The sequence below is a fragment of the Protopterus annectens genome, chromosome 13.part0, assembly GCF_019279795.1.
Source record: "Protopterus annectens isolate FY-2018-M chromosome 13.part0, PAN1.0, whole genome shotgun sequence".
Taxonomy (NCBI): domain Eukaryota; kingdom Metazoa; phylum Chordata; order Ceratodontiformes; family Protopteridae; genus Protopterus; species Protopterus annectens.
Window position 1 is genome coordinate 524,263,254 of NC_056747.1, and position 22,497 is coordinate 524,285,750.

The 22,497-nt window shown below is 41.6% G+C and overlaps 1 protein-coding gene across 1 annotated transcript in view; it reads right to left on the reverse strand.

Moving 5' to 3' along the window:
• Positions 1 to 1,479: 1,479 nt before the first annotated feature.
• LOC122787437 overlaps positions 1,480 to 22,497 on the reverse strand; it is a 283,997-nt gene continuing 262,979 nt past the window's right edge. Inside the window, exon 2 of the mRNA XM_044054153.1 lies at positions 1,480 to 1,694. Coding sequence (XP_043910088.1) covers positions 1,569 to 1,694 — 126 coding nt within the window. The 3' untranslated portion in view covers positions 1,480 to 1,568. The remainder of the gene's footprint in view (positions 1,695 to 22,497) is intronic.

Genomic DNA, 22,497 nt, shown 5'->3' on the forward strand with positions numbered 1-22,497 from the left:
TCAACTGAAGGGGAATACCTGGCACTGGGTATAGCTATAAGTTCTTTAGACAGAAGTGGATGGTGTCGAAGGCATTGCCTGTTCTGAAGACAGTGCTAAAGAAACTGATGGAACCATCTGCTTAGCTGTGGGTTCAGACATACCAGGAGGAACAGACAGTTTTGATTTCTTCATACTCAGAGCCAAGGAAGATATCAGCAATGAAGAACTGTGCTTCTTTGTCTCAGAGGATTTAGAAGACGAGGAGGAGAAAGCTGGACTGGATCTGGAAGCTTTAGTTGTTTGTTTGGCAGAAACTTTTGATGATGACCCAGAAATAGCCTCTCTGAAGTAGGAGGGTAGAAAGCGTTTTAAAATCAATTTATTTTTCTTCTTCACTAAAACCCTGTGACTAAAGGAATGGCAAATGGAGCAATCTTCTTGCAGGTGGCAAGGACCTAAGCAGAAAACACAAAGTGAATGCTAATCAAAATAGGAAATTTTGTGTGAACACTTAGCACACCTTTTAAATCCAGTAGGGGCTCTCTCTCTCTCTCTCTCTCTCACTCACTCTCTCCGTCTTTATCCGTCATGACAACCATGGGAAGACAAACACAGAACACAACCACACTCGAGCAGAACATAAACACACACACACACACACACACACACACACACACACACACACACACACACTCAGAGAAAAGATAACGATAAAGACCATCTTTAAAAAGGAAAAGGAAAGCGGAATACCAACAATGGTATGTAAGGGAGAGTAACGGTAAACCACATCTGAAGCTGAAAGTGGTAAACGAGATCTGGGTATTCTACTGAGCGCATTGTCAGTAAGGGGGAAGCTCAAGAGTTTTTGGTGTCCACAAGCTTTAGCAAGCGGCAGAGTCAGTTCAGAGGGATCAGAACCAAACCCATCCATTGAGAATAACATAAAAATTAATAACTTCAGATCAGTATTTGTCAAATATTACGGCAGATTAAAAAAATGTAAAATAATTGGTACTTCATTATAATGCATAAACTATCTAACTCACTAGTAGCAGCTAGTCACTGTCATCTTGCTATATCCTTTTCTCTTTCAGGATAAGCTAACTAAATGTTTAGTTTATTTGGCAGCAAATCTCCTTAGACAGCATCCTTACTTCTCTCTTCCCACCATCTTAAAAGACAGACAGAGACACTGTTCTGTTCCTAGTGTCCTGCCTAGTTTCCATTTTAAACCAGATGCATTTATTGTAAGTTGGCATACTTGTATTAACGCCATACCATCTCCATTTTCTATACCAGCTGGACTCTGTTATAATCTTTTGTTTCCCTCAGTGCTACTACTTCTATGCCAGTCTTTTGTCAGTTTTCTTAACATATTTTTCCAAATCTGGTTTTCTACTTGAATCAAAGTATTCTTAGTTATACAGTACAACACAGTGTACTCTCAGGAGCTATGCTACCATTACTTGTTACATTATGCCTTTACATTACCTCTTTTCTTCAACAGCAACATCCATGGCCTGTTTCACGGAATCTCAAAAACAACCAGTATTGCAAGAAAGTGCCTTCCTTTCAGTATTATGGATTTAAATGTAGCTTCTTACCAGCAGGCAGTTTTCATCTTTTAGGGAAACACATTGTTTCTCTAGCTCCTTCACAGCATTTAATAACTCAGTGTTCTGTTTCACAAGGCAACTGTAATCAGTACCACTCTATTAAAAAAGACAGAAAAAATAACAGATTAGGTTTCAGCAAAAAAAAAAAAAAAAAAATACATATATATATATATATATATAAGTCCACAAGCAAAAGAAACCAGCAGAATGTTTATCTTTAATAATAAAAATAGAAGCAATTTACATGCACATTGGGGAAGACAGTGGGGTTTGCTGTCATTTCATCAGTCTTCATAGTTTATTAACATACATTTGTTTAGCACAGCTCTTCTACGTGAAATATTATAGAAAGGATTAATCTCTCAAGGTATATTTTCATTGGTAGCAAACTCTTGGTACAAGTACTTAGGGATGAGATGTTCTTCCAAGGTCTATGCTAAGGTGAAGCAACCTGATCACTACTTTAGTTGCCCATGTTGCTCAAACTCCACTTGAAATTACCAGAAATCAGTAAGCTTAACTTTCAACTACCAAGGGTCCTCCAAGAGATACCAGTTATGAACAGAAATGCTCACACCTATTTCCCATGTGTGTAAAAAGAAGTTCTGCAGTTTAATCAGCAGTGCCACTGTAAATGGCTAAAGGAAAACTGTTTGTAACAAACTCTTTCTCTCAACAGCAGCAACATAAGTAAGAACAAGAGCGAGGCTCAGCAAAACAGGGAACTTGACCACAACCCCCCCCCCCCCCCCCATATATTACCACAAAAAGCAAACATGGAACAAGGAACTCCTTCTGTAAGATGCTCAGATGTACAATTCTGCTCAATAAAGCAAATGACATACAGCTTATTTACTCCATGATCCACAACACAAAATTCATCTTGCAGCTGCAGATTCAAGAGAAACAGCAGCAATGGTATAAGGAAGTGGAAGAGCCTCTGTGAGACCATGAAGGGAAAAGGCTGTGAGGAGAATGCTGAAGTCCAGATTGGTTCAGATGTGCACTATCATTGCTGATGCCTATTTAATTATTTGTTTGACAACACTGTAAAAAAGGTAATCTCTTCTGTCTTGCCACTATGCTTACTTGCTTTGAAGATGTCTACCTGGCATCAGACAAAGTGGATGGACAGATTTAAAATTAAAAAATATACAAGAAACTGACTTTTTTCTTCTAATCTGGAAAAGTTTCTATTTCAGTGCAACTAACAAGAAAAGGAGGAAGTTTCTCTTCCTTCCACTGCTGCCTGTGACTTTAGCTTAAGAAACTGAACTTCAGACTAAACAGCTTGCTAAAGCTACTACTTAGGAATTTAACCTGTAACACAGTAAGACTTTGAGTGCGGCTAAACTTACAGGGCAGCTACTTAGCGTGTTGAACAGCACTAAAAACAGATCATAACACAACCTTACAGCTAGCCTTAATCCCAGACACCACACTAGTGACCCCTGTAAAAATAAGTCCCTAAACCATAACAGATCCTGACAATATGGATATGCATTTTCCTAATGACTCCTTGGCCACCTTGGTAGATATGGGCATCCTAAGACAATGCAGCAATTGTATCATGTACTCTGACAACATTTTAATCCCTAAATAAACTAGCACACTATGTGAGAGATGTACATACATAACTTCCTTGAAGGCTAAAATCTTACTTACTTACTAATACGGTTGTCAAGAAAACACACACTTAAATCCTACACGCATACCGCTCACCACACTCATAGACCTCATTATAATGAGGCAACTAAAAAAACCTTCCTAAATCTCAAAGACCTCATAAACCATCTAAGAGCAGCACTATCCTCAGCAGTCAGTAAAACACACAAAAAAAACAGCAACTAACATAACACATAAGCCTACACCCAATGATCCACAAAGAACGGAACCCATAAGGGAAGCACACATTTTACATAATACTCTTGTCACAGGGGATTCTATTGTATGACACTCAGATGCCCCTCTCACCAGGCTGGACAAGGAGAAGAGAATGGTTAGCTGCCTATCAGGAGCAAGGATTCATAATACCATGCATACACTCAAGTTACTGCACAATGTGCACCAATATGATCCTACTGCAGTCCATGTAGGTGTAAAGGATCACAGGCATACCTCATTGGAAACATTATGGATCTCTGAATATGTGTCCCAGACAGGTACATGCCTTGCAGCATTCTACCTTCACCTAGGATGATGCCACAGTATGAACAGAAAAAGCTTAATTTTAACACCTGGATTAGTTTCTTTTGTCACTCTGTGGGAATCCAGTACCTATCCGCATTTGAGGACATAGTTAACAGACCACGTTAGTCTGCCAGAGATGGTCTGCACCTGGCTCCCTTGGACTTTGTGATATCGGCTAAAACTTTACCTGCCTCCTTAGAACCTTTTTTTAGGCAATGCCAAAATGAAAAAGATTGCCAACATAGCAAAAAAAAAATTATATCAAATCAACTTTAAGGTGCTTCTGCTCAATGTTAGGAGCCTAAACAAGAAACTCAATACCCTATAAATTCTCCTCACTCTGGAGAATGGAACGTAGACATCTGTGCTATTGCCAAGACTTGGTTTAAAACTGCAGAAAGTACTCCAGCAAGGTTACAGAGCCTTCCATGCATTTATACCAACAACAACATAGCGGGGACATGTATTTGTTACTAATGTAAACTGAGACAACTCCAGATTAGTTAAACAGGATGATGGCCTAGAGTTCATCCAATTTCAGGTCTCCACAGACAAGGTTCCGTACCCTCTCCTGGCCAGCTACAGGTCACCTCTATGTTCAAACAAGCTCATAACTTGTACCAGGACCTACTGGAGGAACTTTATTCATGACAGACTATAACTACCTCCCTATACACTGGGAAATGTACACAGCCTCTAACTCACAGCCACAACCAGACCTCTCAAATGTCCAGATTTTCACAGAATGTCCAAACATCTGCCTCATGTTTATGGTCTGTTCCTTATAAAACAATTTTGGGCAAATCAATGTGGACTGAAATCACTAAATAGTGATAAATATCTGAATTTCAGACTTTATATCAATCAGAACATGTATGGTAATGCAAAACCTGTTATTCTAGCATCCTTCCAAGTTTATCAGAGCAATATTTAAAATGTGTCCCTATTTTTGGGCCTTGGTCTCCGTATTACTTTTGATTTTATCCACACTTCTTGTGCTAAAAGGTTAAGAAGTATGGTCACAAAGTTTCTTGGACTTTGTCATCAAACACCCTGGACCAGACAATGCACACTCCAACAAGACCTGGTACTCCCTAAAAGGGCAAAGTGCTGCCCCCCACCATGCAACTTCCTCATTGGTGAGGTCAGATTACAAAGCTGTCTCCCTCAAAATAAACCCAGAAAGCCCAACTAAACCAGTAACTATTTTAAAGCTAACAACATTCTGTTAAGTGACAGTTTGTCAACATTCAAGGCTCCTGTAAACCTTGGGAACACAGGTGCCTATGCAGAATTGTTCACAGAAACCCTGTACAAACATATAAATGGTTGCATTAAGGCTGCCATGCCTATCAGATTCAAACCTAGACCTAACACCTAAAACAAACCCCACTGGTGGAATCTTAACTTTAACAGGATGTATAACAAAAGAAAAAAGTCATGGCAAAATTCAGAAACAGCAACTCTCAGAGACAAGAGCCCTCTGACTCAACTAAATAAGAAACTAAGAGGCCCAATAAGGTCCAACAAGGCCAATTATGAGGTTAGGACAGCATCTCAGGCTAAAGACAATCAGAAAGTTGTCTTCAACTGTGTCAGGAACCTTAACTGTAGTGCACAGCAGTGGGCAGAACTGATAGTAAATAAAACAACCTTCACTTACTGGGGTGACATAGCAAATCTAGTGGATAAAATTAACTTTAAATTCACCTCCCACTTCCTCTCCCCTGGGAAATCCCTTCTAATATATCTACCCCAACTATCAACAGGGAGCATGTCCTGGCAGCACTAGCTAAAGCCAAATACACTGATTCAAAGGGCCCCAACAAGATCTCCAGTTTCCTCCTAAATTGCCTCAAAAAATTACCTAGCAGGACCAATGGAGAGACTGTTCAACTGCAGCCTCAAAAAAGGTCATGTACTGAGTGAATGGAGGGTAGCAATGGTCATTCCTCTCCACAAGGGTGGACCATCAACTTACTCCGGGAACCACAGACCCATCAGTCTGATAGAACCAAGATGCAAAGTGAGGGAACAAATTATTATGAAAAGCATCAACATGGACATTGGCAACCTACAGAAACAGAACCCATCCCATTCTGGCTTTTTCAAGGGAAGGTCTTGCCTACTCAACCTGGTAGACCTCTTTGAGAGGGTCATCAAGGCCATGGATGAGGGAAAAACAGTGTACACTGCCCACCCTGACCTGGTCAGGGCATTCGATACAACACCCCTCTTAGATATTGCCAAACTCTCAAACCAGGCATAAATCCCAGCATAACTCACTAGATTGTTAACTTGCTCAAGATAGGCCACAAGAAGTCAGGATTGGTGAGACAATTTCCACCAGGAGACCAGTCACCTGAGGAGTAGCCAAGGGCTCTGTGTTGAGTCCACTCCTGTTGGGCATCTACTTCTCAGAAGTCAAGCCTAATGTCAAAGGCCTCTGGTTCACAAAGTTCGCAGCTGACTGTAAATTATGAGCCATCACAGATTCCCCCATGACACAAACATAGGACTTGTGCCAGAGCCACACATTAAAAATTAAATGTAAAGAAATGCATTATAGTGCCCTCTGGAAAGTTGTCCACCCAAGCTGATTACTTCACTGATAAAACATCCTCAAAAGTTGATCTGGTAGTTAGGAATTTGGTAACGTATGTTGATGGTAATTAGGCCTTTGACCAAAAGGGAGCCAAGATAGTAAGAAAATCATCCTATGTCGTCCAACTCATAAGCAAGGGTATGGCACCAAGATCCATGGAAGTTACAATACCACTCTACTCAGCCATTATCAGAACCATCATTGAATACAATGCTTTTTGTGGCACGTACCTAACCAGGCACCTGCAATAGTTGGAATGCTCTTAAAAGTTTCAAACCAGGAGAATCCAGGCTATGAATACCCTGCCCTACACAGATCGCCTTAAGGCCCTATCTCATTATTCAGTCTCATACAGCTTACTGACAAGTGATCTATACTTGGTATATAAGGCACCCTCAGATACAGTTCTGATGACCCTCTTGCACATATGCAAAACAAATATCACCATGAACACAAGATCCAAGTACCTGTACTTTGCCTGCAACCCAAATAAAACATGCTGGAACAAACTGTTATACGTCTCAGAGGATTCCCGCACTATGGAACAGGCTCCCCATCCACATGAAACAGAGTTCATAACTGGCCCTTTTAAAGCGAAACCTTGATCACTGAATAGGAAATCGTAAATTTACTCCTAGTCTAACCCCATGTCTCTGATGAAGAGAGACTGATAGCAAGTTAACTAATCACAACCTAATACCCCCCCTCCACACACACACACACACACACACACACACACACACACACACACACACACACACACAGTCCTTAGCTACCTCATTACTAACCCCATATGAGTGTCCAATGTACTTGAGGACAAAACTGTGTTCTGTTGCATGTCTAGGCTTACAAAGACCCTGGTGGTCGATAGCCTAATACAAACCTATAAATCTCAAAGGAGGAGAGAGAGAGAGAGGCTTTATTTCATATGCCTTTACTTCCAACTAGAGTATGACATATTGCATTATACTCTGTTTTCATTTGGATACTATGTTGAACTTCTGCTCAGTACATTGCTTGAAAAAGTGACTTGAAATACTTCTTTCCTGAGTTATTACATCATAAGTAAAAACCCTATTTATTTCTACTAAATGGAGCAATTTTTTTGATAATGGACTTATTAGCCCCTCCCCAGTTTAATGTGCAGTAAACTGCGTTACAAGAAGATAAAGTTATGTAAGAATATTTACAGTTGGAACCATCAGCTAAATGCAGTCTGTAGCTGAAGGTCATAATACATTAATCTAAGAAATTTGCTGTAATACTTTATATAGTTACGGAGGTAATATCTTTTATTACAAAATTTATATGTACCTATATCAGATTCACTTTAAAATCAAATTCTGAAATCTCGAATTTCAGTATCTCAAGCCTATAAAGCCGAAAATTCAAAATACCGAAACCCCAAAAGCACGAAATTCAAAATCGCAACTTTTAAATACACCTTCAACCACACAAACACACACACATACACCTTCCTCCCCACACTACAACAAACACCCCCGCTACTTATACATATACTAACTCCGAGGTTGCACTAAAAAGACAAAGACATTAAACCTACCACTACACACTTTACGTTCCCCTTGCACAAAACATATAACCATCACCATTCTCAACACTTACACACTCACACTCTTACCTACATACCGTAACCTACACCTACAACTTCCCAACACACTAACATACAGTAAAATCCCTACCCAAAACCCTAAAAATACAAACACTTACCTGAATCTCCAGCTATCCATTAACACAGCGTACCACGACCATAATCACTGATTCGACATTTCCAGATTCGGTTATGTGGACTTTCACACAACTGGTCTTTCGATATTTTAGTCTCGAGATACTGAAATTCTAGATTTCAGTATTTCAAGATAGTGAAGTGCACCCTCTATATCACACCACTGGTGTTTCAATATGTGCAGTAAACTGGAATGTGACGTGGTGCTTCAAACGGAACGAGATAGCATGGTACAAACTCAAAGCAGCCTTACTCATTATCCAAAGTTTGTAGGGACAGAGAATGATTTCATGTTGGAATACTTATGACAAATATCTCTCATGCAAGATAGCTACTGTATGCAGAACCACAGTAAATACTGCCTTACTGACCAGCCAGAGGGTCATCTTAAAGAACCCTACAAGAAACGAAATATGACAGTTCCCAAAGGCCTTTAGAATAGGTTGAGGTTTCTAGTTAGGAAGAGTACCTCGAGTTGCAACATATGTCTGTTTAAACGTTAAAGAACACAATGCAATGTTCAGCACTGGGTTAGATCAATAAGGTGTCTAACAATACAATGATCACCAAGGAGTGCTTGGGCATGCTCACTGAAACTAACTGGACTATTGAATTTACACTTCTAACTTTGACAGATACACAGTGGTCAAAGCTAAAACTGTTTTAGCATTGTCCTAGAACTTTAGTGACGGTGCTGTGTTTATTATGTGACCATTTATTCTGAAGTATGATGCTAAATTACTTCACATTAAAGGTGTCCTCATTACTATATGCAACACGTGTATATTTTATAGACCGTCTTGGAGAAGTCTGACATCCTAAGAAGTTATGTTACTGAATATTTGTTCATTTAGAGCCCATCTCCCACTTTACATTTGAAAAGAATTGTTTGAACAGTAGTAGTCCCATTACACAGCCATGTGGATCACCACCAGTAACCCACCGCTCTTACTAGAATCTTGTTGCTTAAAGTACAGTTTTGTACCTACCATAAATGTAGATGTTCGAAGATCCACATTGCTGCAGTCCTTACATATGGGTAGTCCGCTGTCCTCGGTCGGCCCGAATACCAAAGTATTAGGCTGACGTCGGTCATGGCGCTCAGAACTGACATCAGAGCGTCAGGGTACAAAAGCGCATGACCGACGTCATATCCTCAGTCTTTTCTTGCCCCAGATGTCAGAAGGCCCTAAAAAGAAAGGCCACAACCAAAAACAGAAAATTCCCCCAGAAAATAAAGTACAAACAGTAACTACCACCCAAACCACACCACCATTCCAAACTACAGAGGGGAAGGAGGGAGGGAAAATTGGACTGCAGCAATGTGGATCTTCGAACATCTACATTTATGGTAGGTACAAAACTGTACTATGTTCTTCATCTCACATTGCTGCAGTCCTTACATATGGGTAGAATCCCAAAGCAGAGGTAAAGGGAGGTTGGCAAAATCATAAAGCATTGGGAGCTGCCAGAATGCCCTGTAAAATTGCAGTAGCAAATCCAGCCCTAGATTTAGAATAAAGTGGAAGGTGGTAATGTTTAGAAAAAGTATGCACTGAACTCCAAGTAGCTGCTTCCAAAATATCTTTATTAGCTACCCCCCTTAAAAAGGCTGTAGAAGTGGCAGTAGCCCTAGTGGAATGAGGCCTGATTCCAGCCGGAATCTCCTTACCATGATGGGAATAACAAAAAGTAATACAAAAACCAATCCACTTAGATATAGTTTGTTTTGAAACAGGTTTTCCCTGAGAACCCAAAGCAAAAGAAACAAACAACTGCTGAGACTGCCTGAACCCTTTAGTTCTACTCAAATAATAACGCAACTGCCTATGAATATCCAAAGTGTGCAAAATCTTTTCCCCTTTATTTTGGGGGTTTGCATAAAAAGTAGGCAAATGAATAGTTTGGTTTAAGGCCACACTAGAAACCACTTTAGGCATAAAGGTAGGATTAGTACGCAAAGATACCCTATCCTTATGAAAAATCAGGAAAGGCTCAACTGCCATAAGGGCCTGTAATTCAGAAACCCTTCTCGCAGAAGTAATGGCCAACAAAAAAGCAGTCTTTCATGATAAATATTTCAACTCGGCAGTAGCTGCAGGCTCAAAAGGTTGTAAAGTAAGTTTCTCCAACACAAAATTGAGATCCCAAGCAGGAGTAGGAGCTCTACGTGGGGGTCTTATGTTCTTTGCCCCTCTAAGAAATTGCTTAAACAAAGGATGAGAGAATAATGGAGGGTCACAGTCATAATGAGCTGAAATGGCTGCAGCATGAACCTTTATGGAGGAGAAAGACAAACCCTTGTCCAATAACTCAGTAAGATATTCAAGAGAAACACTTAAATCAGGCTTGGAAACATCAAAGTCCTTTGCTTTGCTCCAAATAAAAAACCTCCTCCATTTATCAGCGTGAACTTTCCTTGTACTAGGCCTTCTGGCCTCCAAAATAACATTCAAAACTTGTTGTGGAAGCTGAGACCCTTCAGGGTCTAGAACAGAATATGCCAGGCTGTCAGATGCAGAGACTGAATTTTGACATTGAGTAAGTGATTGCCCTCCTGAGACAAAAGGTGTGGAATCGAAGGCAAAGGCCATGGAGGCTCCCGTACCAAACTTTTCAGCAGTGGGTACCAGTGTTGTCGAGGCCAATCTGGAGCTATTAAAATCATGGATGGCTTGTCCTGTCTGACCTTCAAGAGTACCTTTGGGAGGAGAGGCAGAGGTGGAAAGGCATAGACGTGAAGATTGCTCCAACTGAATGATAGAGCATCCACCCTCCAAGCTGTTGGATGAAACATTTTTGTGCAAAACTTTGGCAACTGGTAGTTTAGTGGAGAAGCGAACAGATCTATGTCTGGAGTTCCCCATAACACTGTCAACTTTCAAAATACCTGAGGATCCAATTTCCACTCGTGGGGATCCGCTATCTGTCTGCTCAACACATCTGCTAAGGAGTTCTGTGCTCCTGGTAGAAACCTTGCCTGAAGATTTAGCTGTAAGCTGAGAGCAGTCTCCCACAAAATCATTGCTTGCCTGCAAAGAGGGTACGAATGTGTTCCCCCTTGCTTGTTGATGTACCACATGACAGTTGTGTTGTCTGTTAGAATCAACACCTGTCCTGGGAGAAGTAAATCCTTGAAAGCCATCAATGCAAATTGGACTGCTAACATCTCCTTCAAGTTGATATGCAAATGTTGAAGTTTGGCAGGCCACGTGTCTTGCACCCATTTTCCATTGAAATGTGCTCCCCAAGCTTTGTCTGAGGCATCCGTCGTGAGGATCTGACTCGCCTCTGGTCGGGTCACAGAGCGTCCCTTGTTTAGGTGACATTCCTGAGCCCACCACAAGAATTCCTTTTGAATGCAAGGTATCATTTGAATGACAGTGTCCAGATCTTGGCAGTGTTGTGTCCATACATTTTTGAGATACCATTGAAGCTTCCTCATATGCAATTTGGCATTGGGAAGCACCAGAATACAAGATGCCATGAACCCCAAGGCTTGAAGGACTGTCCTTGCAGTCAGCCTGGACTGATGAGACAATTGATGGAAGTAGAGAGAAAGATTCTTTTGTTTGTCCGGGGTCAAAAAGGCCATCTGGGATGCTGTATTCAGTCTCACACCCAGAAAGCACATGTCCTGAGAGGGTACTAGACTGGACTTTGTTTCGTTCACAGAATACCCTAGGCACCTTAACACTGCCATCACATACTGTAGATGATGAAGAAGGTCGTCCTTGTCTTGAGCCAGAATCAGGCAATCGTCCAAATAAGGATAATTTGTATTCCTCTTAACCTGAAGAAGGCTATCACTGGAGCCAGAACCTTTGTGAACACCCTGGGCGCAGTAGATAAGCCAAAGGGCAATGCAGAGAACTGATAATGAAAAGTCCCAGCCCGAAAACGCAGGTACTTTCTGCAACTGGGCCTGATAGGAACATGAAGATAAGCCTCTTTGAGATCCAAAGTTACCATCCAGTGATCTTTGCCCAACAGAGGCAAAAGCTGTTGTAACGTCAACATTTTGAACCTTGGGATGTCCAGATATGTGTTGAGGATAGATAAATCCAAAATCGGTCTCCACGTGTTCCCTTTCTTTGGTACTAGAAACAGGCGAGAATAAAATCCTAGACCCACTTCTGACAGAGGAACCGGTTGTACAGCCCCTATTTGAAGAAGTAAAGAAATTTGCTTGTGAGCCTCTAGCCTTTGCTGAGGAGGAACGTCTGGCATGCCTTTGAAAGGAGGCAAGGTATGGAAATAAAACTTGTAACCTTGGTTTATAATGTCCAATACCCATTTGTCCTGGGTGATTAAAAGCCAGTTTTGTTTGAAGAGTGCCAACCTTCTTCCCAAAGGTGCTGCCAGGCAAAAAGAATCTGGTAGCTGAAAATGCAGGTCATTGGGCCTGTTTACGAAAGGACTGGCCCCTGCCCTCACCCGAAGATTGTGCAGGTGAACTCCATGTTCTAGGCCTGAAGGTACTCTGAGCTCTACCCCTACCACGCCTAGATCTACCCCTAGACTGAGAATCAGAGGAAGGATACGCCCACCCCTTAGTAGGCCAATTTCTACTAAACTTCGGAGGCTGCACCTGCAAAAAATCTTTAACAGTCTGCATAGACTTAGCCTTGTCTTCCATTTTCTTCAAGACTGACTCTACAGGTGGACCAAACAAAACTTCAGACTGTAAAGGAGCATCCAAAATCCTGGTCTTAACATGCTCTGACAAATTCTGATCCTTAAGCCAGGCGTGCCTGCGAAGAACTGAACCAGTGGCAGCCACCCTGGAAGAGGCCTGTAAAGCATCAAAACCACACTGCAAAGAATGCTTACCCACCTGTTCAGAGACATGTACCAAATCCTGTAATTCTTTACACTCTATGCCCTCTGCCAGAGCATCCACCTTAGATTTCAATTGAGTAAGGAGAAAATTCTGATACTTCAACATATGAAACTGGCAATTCAAAGCCCTCATTGCTAAAGTAGAAGAGGTATACACCTTTTTACCCCATCTATCCAAAGCTCTAGCCTCCTTATCTAGAGGAACTGGATTCTTTACAACAGAGGCCCTGACACCCTTAGGTCCCTGGCTAATAGTTTCTGGGTCTGCCCTAGGACTCTTATAGAGGTATTTATGTGCCTCAGGTACCCTGTAATACCTATCTGGTTTAACTGGCGCAGGAGGCAGAGAATCTGGATTAAGGGAAGCCTCTGAAAACACATCTTGAACAACATCCAAAACAGGGGGTATAGCCAAGGGTCTATGCTGAGGCAAAAACAAGAATTCCCTAAGCCTCTTCCGTGAATCAGAAAAATCCTGACCTTCCCACTTAAAATGCTCCCTCATAGAATGAAGTGTTTCTGAAAAAGAAAAATCCTCTGGAGGAGAAGCAGAAGGAGTGGAATCCTCTGCGTCAGGATCAGAATAAGGAGTGAATTCCTGAATGTCTTCAGCCGAAGACTCTGAATCATCAGAGGCCTGATCCAAACTTTCCAACTCTGGCTCCACTCTAGGCCTCTTATCAGGAGGGGGCATAGAACCTCTAATTAGAGAAATCAAATCTTCTGCCATTTTAAGCATGTGCTTCTTAGGCACAGACCCTGCTGAACTAGGACTGACACCAGAAGAAGACAAACCCGTCCTGCCTTTGGAAGAAGCCTTAGAAACTGAAGGAGAAGGCCTAACCACCTTAGGAAGAGAAGGGATAACAGTAACCTGGGAGGCCCCCTCAGCCTAACCTGCCTCCTGAGAGGCCACATCTTGCAAAATCAAAGTCTCCCCCTGAGACTCAATTGAAGCCTCCGCCAGAACCACCGGTTCCACCGAAGCTTCTAAAGAACCGACGTCCGGAACGGACGACTCATCCTGTCTGGGTTTTACAGTTTTGTCTTTGCGCTTCTTCGCGGTAGCGGGCGTCGGAGTATCCGACGGCATATTATAATTGCACCGCTTACCGAAGACTAGCCTAGCGCAATCTAACCTACGTTTTATGGTGCGCTTATTAAACCTAGCACAAAAGCGACACCCGACTACGTCGTGCTCAGGACCCAAACAAGGAATACAAAGAGAGTGATAATCCCTATGCGGTATCTGTTTCCCACAAGAAATACAATTATTCACTTTTTCTGACATCCGGTAAACAACTGAGGCAAGAAAAAACAAAAATATTCCCCAACGGGGTACTTAGCCCAACTTGGATTCGGTCTGAAACTCAGAGTACGACAATTTCAGAACGCCGAACGGCACTTGCAACGCTGCTTCTGCATCGGACCATGCAGCAAAAAAGACTGAGGATATGACGTCGGTCATGCGCTTTTGTACCCTGACGCTCTGATGTCAGTTCTGAGCGCCCATGACCGACGTCAGCCTAATACTTTGGTATTCGGGCCAACCGAGGACAGCGGACTACCCATATGTAAGGACTGCAGCAATGTGAGATGAAGAACATCCAGTGTTTTATCCTTGGTACCACACACGCAATGACATTTCATTTATCACTGACTCCTCTACATAGAGTAATGTCAGATGGTTTGGGCAAGATAAGCAGCATGTATTATCATCCCTTCAAATGCTATTAAGAATGCCATGAGATTCTACAGCCAAGATTCCTTCCTTAAGTAACCAACACTGTTTCACAGTAGTATTTCACCTGTGTTGTTTTTCCGGATAAGTTATGATTATCAATGATTTTTCACAAAATACTGGACAGGCTGATGTGACTAAAACTGTTGATAAACGGTAATGTAACACCACCCCCCACCGCTACCTCTACACCTGTCAAGACATATCAGGAAATACATATTCATTTTTGGGTTTTTACATAAGTAGTATGGGTTTTGGCTTTAGTGTGTGTAGGAGATAAACAAATATGCTCTCTGATCCCAAGAAACACTGACTTAAATTTATGGCAGCAATTAAACAGACAATTACATAAGGGATTTTCCCCTTGCATCTGTAGCAAAGATGCCACTTTTTTTTATGAAACATGCACAATTTTTCTTCAGATACATATTCTATATCCTCTAACTGGGTGACAACTTAATAGCCTACTCACAACATGCAACATCTCTGCATTTTTTTCCCCTATCAATTTTCTGATGTAAGTACAGAATAAAGTATTTCTAGCAAATACTAAAATCAAGCTGGATCCAAAAATGTTTAATTAATTTGATTAAAGGAATTTCTTTGAAGGCTAAGTAGCACCTTTTAGCAAGGAAAGTTGGGTTATAATGGTGGTTGTCACAGGTAGGCTATTTCCAAGATGACAGCCAACTGAGAAGCACATGAATCACAGCTGTCCCTGTGTAAAGAAAGCCATTAAAAGGTACACATTTGGATAAATTCAAGTATTGGCTAGCAGATATACTGTCTGAATATCAGCAAAGAATGAAAATCTGAGAACAATAAAAAAGGAAACCAAGAGAAAAGGTTCTGGATGAGAAGAATCTCAAAGCTTATCAGACCTATGTACAGCATCAATGCAGAAGATGGTCTGCAATAAACTAGAAGAAAAAGTACTTCAGATGCACTCAGAAGTGTTTAAAATAAAAGATTTGGAAAAATATACAAAACAACTGAAAAATAGGTGGGAAAAAGTGAAGTATTAAATAATCAATCTGATTAATTCTTTTTTTCATACCAGCAAAAATAAAGGAAAGAATAACACAGATGGAGGCATCAAATCAAAGGTGTCTGAGGGTTGGTATAATGGTTAAGGTGTTTACCTCACAAATACAAGGTATACTTTTGATTCTCATCTTTGAGGGAAATTATTTAGGCTTAAAATGGCCCACAAGACCTATGAAACTTTGCAAGTATTCAGAATCTTTGCATGTGGGGTTGGCATAATGCTTAAGGTGTTTACCTCACAGACAGAAGGTATAAGGTTCGGAGGGAGGATGGCATAAGATGTTTACCTTATAGACACAAGGTGCAGGATTTGACTCACATGAGGTAATTGGCTAGGCTTAAAATGGCCCACAAGGGCAGTTAGCCTAGTACTAACCTATGAGCCTAGAAATGAAAAAAAAATCTTTCAGAAAATGGTACATCCAGAGGATACAGAGAGCAAAAGAAAAAAAAAATGTGCGGCCTAAACTAGTCACTCACTAGAAATTACTAAGGAGAGAAGGATATTTAAATGAATTACTCAAAAAGGAGTGGGGTAAAACAAAGGGATGTCCTATCGTGACATGAAGTGAGGTCAACCACCACTCAAGATCCTTTTTGCAAGAGTTTGTGATCATTATCAGGTGAGACATGGGAAGCTCTTGGTAAGACCATTGAATGAACAACAGCCATTGCAGTATCCACATGTGCATACGACCCAGAGGTATAGCCAGAATTGCAGCTGCCATCATACCTAACAACTTTAGAACTTCTGATGCGGGAGCCTAGCTTTTGGATATCTGAATGCTGACCTGCTGATGGAGTAGTAAGACTCTTTCTACTGGAAGTCTTAGCGTGGTGGTGGTGGTCCAGTTCTGCTCCAATAAAAAATGGTATGTTGCGATGGCGACAAGGCAGATTTTTCTGAGTTTATTGTAATGCCCAGCTGGCTGCAGAGTGACAGAGTGGAGTCCCTGGCTTGAATGAGTTGATGCCTTGTGGTGGCGGTGAGGAGCCAATCATCTAGGTATGGAAACACCTGGAATCTTAAACTTCTCAGGTGAGCCGTGACCACTGCCATACATTTGGTGAACACTCTGGGGGCTGTAGTGAGACCAAAGGGCAGGGCTCGAAACCGGTAATGATTGGCTCCCAGCCAGAAGCACAGATGATCCCTGGATGGTCTGGCCATTTTTATGCGGTAGTACGCATCCTGGAGATCTAGCGAGCACATCCAACTGTCTTTCTCTAAGAAGTGAAGTATCGACCGAAGCATGACCATCCGAAACCTCTCTTTTTTGACAGATTTGTTCAGCTTGCTGAGGTCCAACATAGATCTCCAGTCCCCTGTCTTTTTTGGAACTAAAAAGAATCTTGAGTAAGTTCCAGATCCTGTCTGGTCTGCTGGGACTGACTGGATGGCTCTTTCTTAGCAACGTTTGGACCTGTACTGTTGCCTGTTCCCTGTAACTGGGTGGAATGTCTGGGATTTTTCTTGTTAGTGGAGGGGGTGTGGCAAAAGGAATGAAGTATCCTCTGGAAAGTATACTTTGTACCCAGTTGTCATTTGTTATTTTGAGCCAGGCATCTGGATAAAAAGATAAATGACCCCCGACTGCTTCCAGAGTAGGACAGTCAGGCCTCCTTTCAGAAGTGCTGGTAGGGCTTCCCAAAGAAGTGATCTCTGTCACCCTGGATTTGCGGACCCCGGTCTGCCACGAGGGCGGCATCTTCCTTTATTGCCCCCTCCTCTGCCCCAGGAGGGGGGATTCACCACATGTCCTGAAAGGCTCCTTGGGCTTTTTGGAACCATATTTTCCCTCCCCTTTGACCCTTGAGGTAGGGTCTGTTAGGGGTGGAAAAACGGACTCTGATGGCAGACAGAGTCTTTCCTTCCTGCTCACACCTGGTCAAAGTTTCCTTAACTTTGGGCCCGAAAAGGAACAGGCCATCAAAAGGGGTATTCACAAAGGATAACTTGAAGGGCTCCACAAAGGAACAAAAGCACATCCAGGAGTGTCTCCTAAGAGCAACTCCTGTACCCGCTGCCCTGCTCATTCCATCAGCTGCATACAAAATGAGGCGCATGGACAAGTTAACAATGGAGTTGAAGGTAGCAAGCTGGGAGGCAACTTTGTCTGAAGCTCCTGCAGTTACTGTACACTGAAGAGTATCTCCCAGCTCTTTAAGGAGATTTCTTCGCAGTCTCGTGAAATGGGTTAGGTAGTTGAGTGAACGGAGTGCAAAAGTAGCTGAACTATAAGTCTGCTTCCCATATATATCCATGATCCTGGAATCTCTGTTAGGAGGAAGGACAGAAGAGGGAGTTTCCGAAATTTCCTTTTTGGTGGCTGCCACCACCACCATGGCATCAACTGGCACACCCTTGGTCAGAAAGGATTTGTCTTGGGGAGCAGAGATAAATTTATTATGCCTCCTAGGGACAGGCTCCATGGTGTCCAGTGACTCCCATGCCCTTCATGAGACCAGCTGTATCAGCTCCTTGAAGGGTGAAGACACCCAATAGGTGGAGGGCTGAGACCCAAAAGCCTTCAGGTGAACCGACTTGTCTTCAGTAGGGTTTTTGGACTGCCAGTCACCCCTCTGCCTAAGGATTTCTAGTATCTCAGCAAATGAGATATCCTCAGAGGGAGACCGTGGGGACCCTTCTGATTCATCCAAGTCCATATCAAATGTCAGGGACTCCTGTGGGGAGTCTAGATGTTTCCTCTTACAAACTCTCTTCCTGGGAATCTCATCAGTGGGAGCTTCTGGTGAGGTCTCGGAAGAGCATGGGCCACCCAATGGGGCTTCCTGAGGCTCTGGGTCTCTACGCTTGGCCAGGATCTGTGAAGTAGAAGCAGACACAGGCGCTTTAGGAGAGGAAGAAGCCAGACCTGAGATTGAGGATGTCTTAGGAGACGTACCTATCCTCATGGCTTTGAAGGCACCCCTGCTCAGATGCGAAGGGACTACGGATCTGAGGATCCCCCGGAACTGGGACAGTGGGCTCCAAACCAGAGGTAGTAGCCATGCTCATCTGAGCTGAAGCCCCCTAGAGGTAGAGTCAGAACCAACAAGTCGGTCCGACTATCCTCCCTGGACCCGACCAGAGAGTGTCGGCTCCTAAAGTCCTCGATCGGCACCGAGGACATCAGAGTAAATGGAGCCAAAGACACTGAAGCAGATGTCGGCTCCGAAGGGTCCACGATCAAGTCAGACTCCTCCAGCTCTGAAGGACCAGTACGGCTCAGAGGAGGAAGAGTTGTAGCTGGCATAATGTTTGGGTTGGAGCCGATAAAAATTTTGCAAAGGCCGGTGCCTGTAAAAGCTTCTGCACCACACGATCCACATCCAGATCGGAAAGGCTAATAGAAGACCGAGATGAATGGATCGAAGGTGGTACCGACTGTAATAAAGAAGACTTTGGTATTTCGGATACCGGTTCCAGGACTGGGGACTGGCTCCTAAAATGTAAGATGGTTGGCTCGATGTCTGTGGAGCCGACGTCGAAGACCTTTTGTTTTTTTTTAGTCTAAGAAGTCTTAGAAGACTTTTGAGGACTTGCTGGATCCATCCTGGTTGCGCAAAGCTTCTTGGAAAGAAGGTTTCAGCAAACCTCTATCAATCAACTTCCTCTTTGCTGGAGAACCCTGGAAGAGAAAGACTGGCATATGGAGCAGCTATCTTGTAAATGTAACGCTCCTAAACAATTCACACAGTTGACATGGCTGTCACTGACAGACATTTTTTGGCCACATTTGGGGCACTTTTTAAATCTTGACTTAGGATGTTTATCTTGGTCAGCCATATTGTACCAAACACAGTATCAAACAAGACTACTTTCAAACTGAGCACTCTGCAAATTTGAACAGTAACAGTCAAAAAAAGCCCTTAGAAAATACAGGTTAAAGTCACACACACACACACACACACACACACACACACACACACACACACACACACACACACACACACACACACACACACATTTATCTCAGCACAGATAAAATATTAATTTGTGACATAAAACACTGTCTAAAAGCACACAATATTAAAACACACACAAGTATTTATGCTAAGCAGATTATAGTAATAAAGATAGCTGCTATTTCACATAAACTAAACCTTATCTAAACTGTGAAAAAAGGTCACTAACTAAGCACACTCTAAATAAAATAAACCTTATCTAAATTTACTAAACTATGACAAAAGGTCACTGATAAAACACTCTTTAAACTAGAGCTAAAAAAAAAAAAAAAAAAGAGGACAACTAGAAATTTCTAAGATAGCACACCAAGGGAAAGGGAAATAAACTATGAAGCTATAAGAGCTTATAAAAGTATCTAATCTACTACTACTAAGATTTTTTAATATAATCAGAAAAATATTTGTAGAAGTACGGTTTTACTGGCCCGAGCTAGTGAGAACCTCCAATCTTTTGCAACGGCAAACTAGATCTGAGGTAACTCTAGGTGCATCATGGGATAGGGACTTGGCCTTGAGCTTTGTAGTAGGCCGACTCAGAGCTGAGGGATCGGCTCCGAACCCATCTATAAGAATGAACGGTGAGATAGAAAAACTTCACATCAGATGTTTCTGAAAAAATTATAGCAAAAAGGAAAGTTGAACATTGGTGATGCCAGGGTATGTGTGGAAAATGACCATTTCACACTAAGCAAAAAGAAATAAGTTTATGACAGTTACGACTTCCAAGATGGGTGCACATTGAGTAACAGCTTGACTCTAGCTCACCCAGTGTGAAAACAGAAACTCAGTGTTTGTGGATTTGATTCGTTTTTTGCCAGTACCTGTTTGTCAGTTATTATGCTGCCGAGTGGAGCTACTAACTTAGCGGGTGTTTCTTGCTTTGCTGAGATAGTAAGTGAAAGAGAAAAAAAGTTCTGCAATTCCAATTTTGATGTCTGGAATATGGGTACAAACAAGCAGACTGATGATCGGTTTTGCTCCCTGGAGAGGCTGATGAACAAGGAAATTGCCTTGTTCTTAGACACTTGCCTTTTGGAAAAATATGTAGACCTAAATTTAACTCCCAGAGGTCTGCGTATTGAGAAGTTACCTGCTGCTGAATTTACTGAAGAGGAACAGGATCTGCTCAATGAATGGAAAGCGGCATCTCTTGAATGCACTAACAAGTGGCTCCGCATATTAATCAAGCGGAACCAGAGAGTGCATGAGAAGCTAAAAAAGGAAATTCTGCATTTACAGGATGAGGTGGTGGGGGAGTTTACAAAAATCACTGATAAAATAAGTAAACTGGAAACAGAGATTTTGTCACGCAAAAGAAACAAGCTCATACGCGACATGAAGGACTACGAGAGTGGAGTCTTATTTTCATGGCAACGCGATACTTCACGCAGCAGATCGAAGATTTGAAAAAACCCGCGAAACCAACGGACACAGCGCAGTGTTTCAGCGTCTTCAGGGGAACGGGAGAAGAATCATGTTAGAAATGTGACTTTTTCTAATTCTACCAATGGACAAAGTGACTGATAGTATGAATGGCTCGTCCTCTAACATCTCTGCCGCTGATGCTTCCTTTCAGACCAACAAATCTGGTCGAGGGAGAAATGGAAGAAAGGGCAGAAATCGTCTTAAGGAATGAGCCAGTAAGTAATTTACATGATGACAGCTTATGCTTTGTTAACTTGTCTAATCTAATTGTTAGCCAAGCTATGAGTTCAGTGTTATTGAAGGGAAGCAAGTTTGTACCAACTTTTTTTCCCTCATTAAGTGACATTTATTTTGATCTCAAGAAATTTATAAGAAAATTGTATTTGAAAGTTTTTTTCTATAATGATAATAACACAAATGTAAATGATGACATCTGTGAAACTGGTGTTTATGATACCACTAATGAATTACTAAATTTATCAGTTTATGACTATGAAAATGCTGATTTTGATTTAGTTTATGAAGACATACCTAATAATAGTATTGAGGATGGTGAAATGTTTTTCACGGGCTATGGCAAATTGACTGTTCCACCTATACCATCTGAGAGCACTTTTACACCTAATATTAAAGTGCCAGCAATTACAACTTTTTTCAAAATAGTATTTAAGGAAATCACAGTGTTAATGGAGAGTCTGAAAAATGTGTCTAAGTATTATAATTTAAACAAAGAAGAATGGATGGCATTAAAATACTTGAAAAAAATTAAAACAGAGTTTATTTTCAAATGTGCAGATAAAGGTGGCAATTGGGTAATTTTAAACAAATCTGACTATTGTGAAATGGTTTTTGACTTGTTAAAGAATCAAGATGAATACTTGCGTTTAAGTAATGACCCAATTGTTGAATTTAACAGCGAATTGTTGAATCTTTTGGAAAGAGGGGAGCGTCTTGGTTTCCTTAATCAAAGTGATGTAGGAAAATTATATGTTAAAAAACCAATGACACCAACCTTCTATGCATTACCTAAAGTGCACAAAAATCTTACAAAACCACCAGGGAGACCTATAGTCTCAGGCAAAGAATCTTTTTTGAGTAAAGTTAATATTTTTTTGGACTTCCATTTAAAAAGTCATCTGTCTAGAATTTCAGCTCACATCTCTAACACACAGGATCTATTAGATAGAATTAGTGAAATCAAATGGAAAAATAGTTATTATTGGGTAACCATAGATGTGAAGGCATTATATACTAACATCCACAGAAGGTGGGGACTTGAAGCTGTTCAAAAGATGTTGGGAGATGGTCCTAGAACCTCATTTTTGATACTATT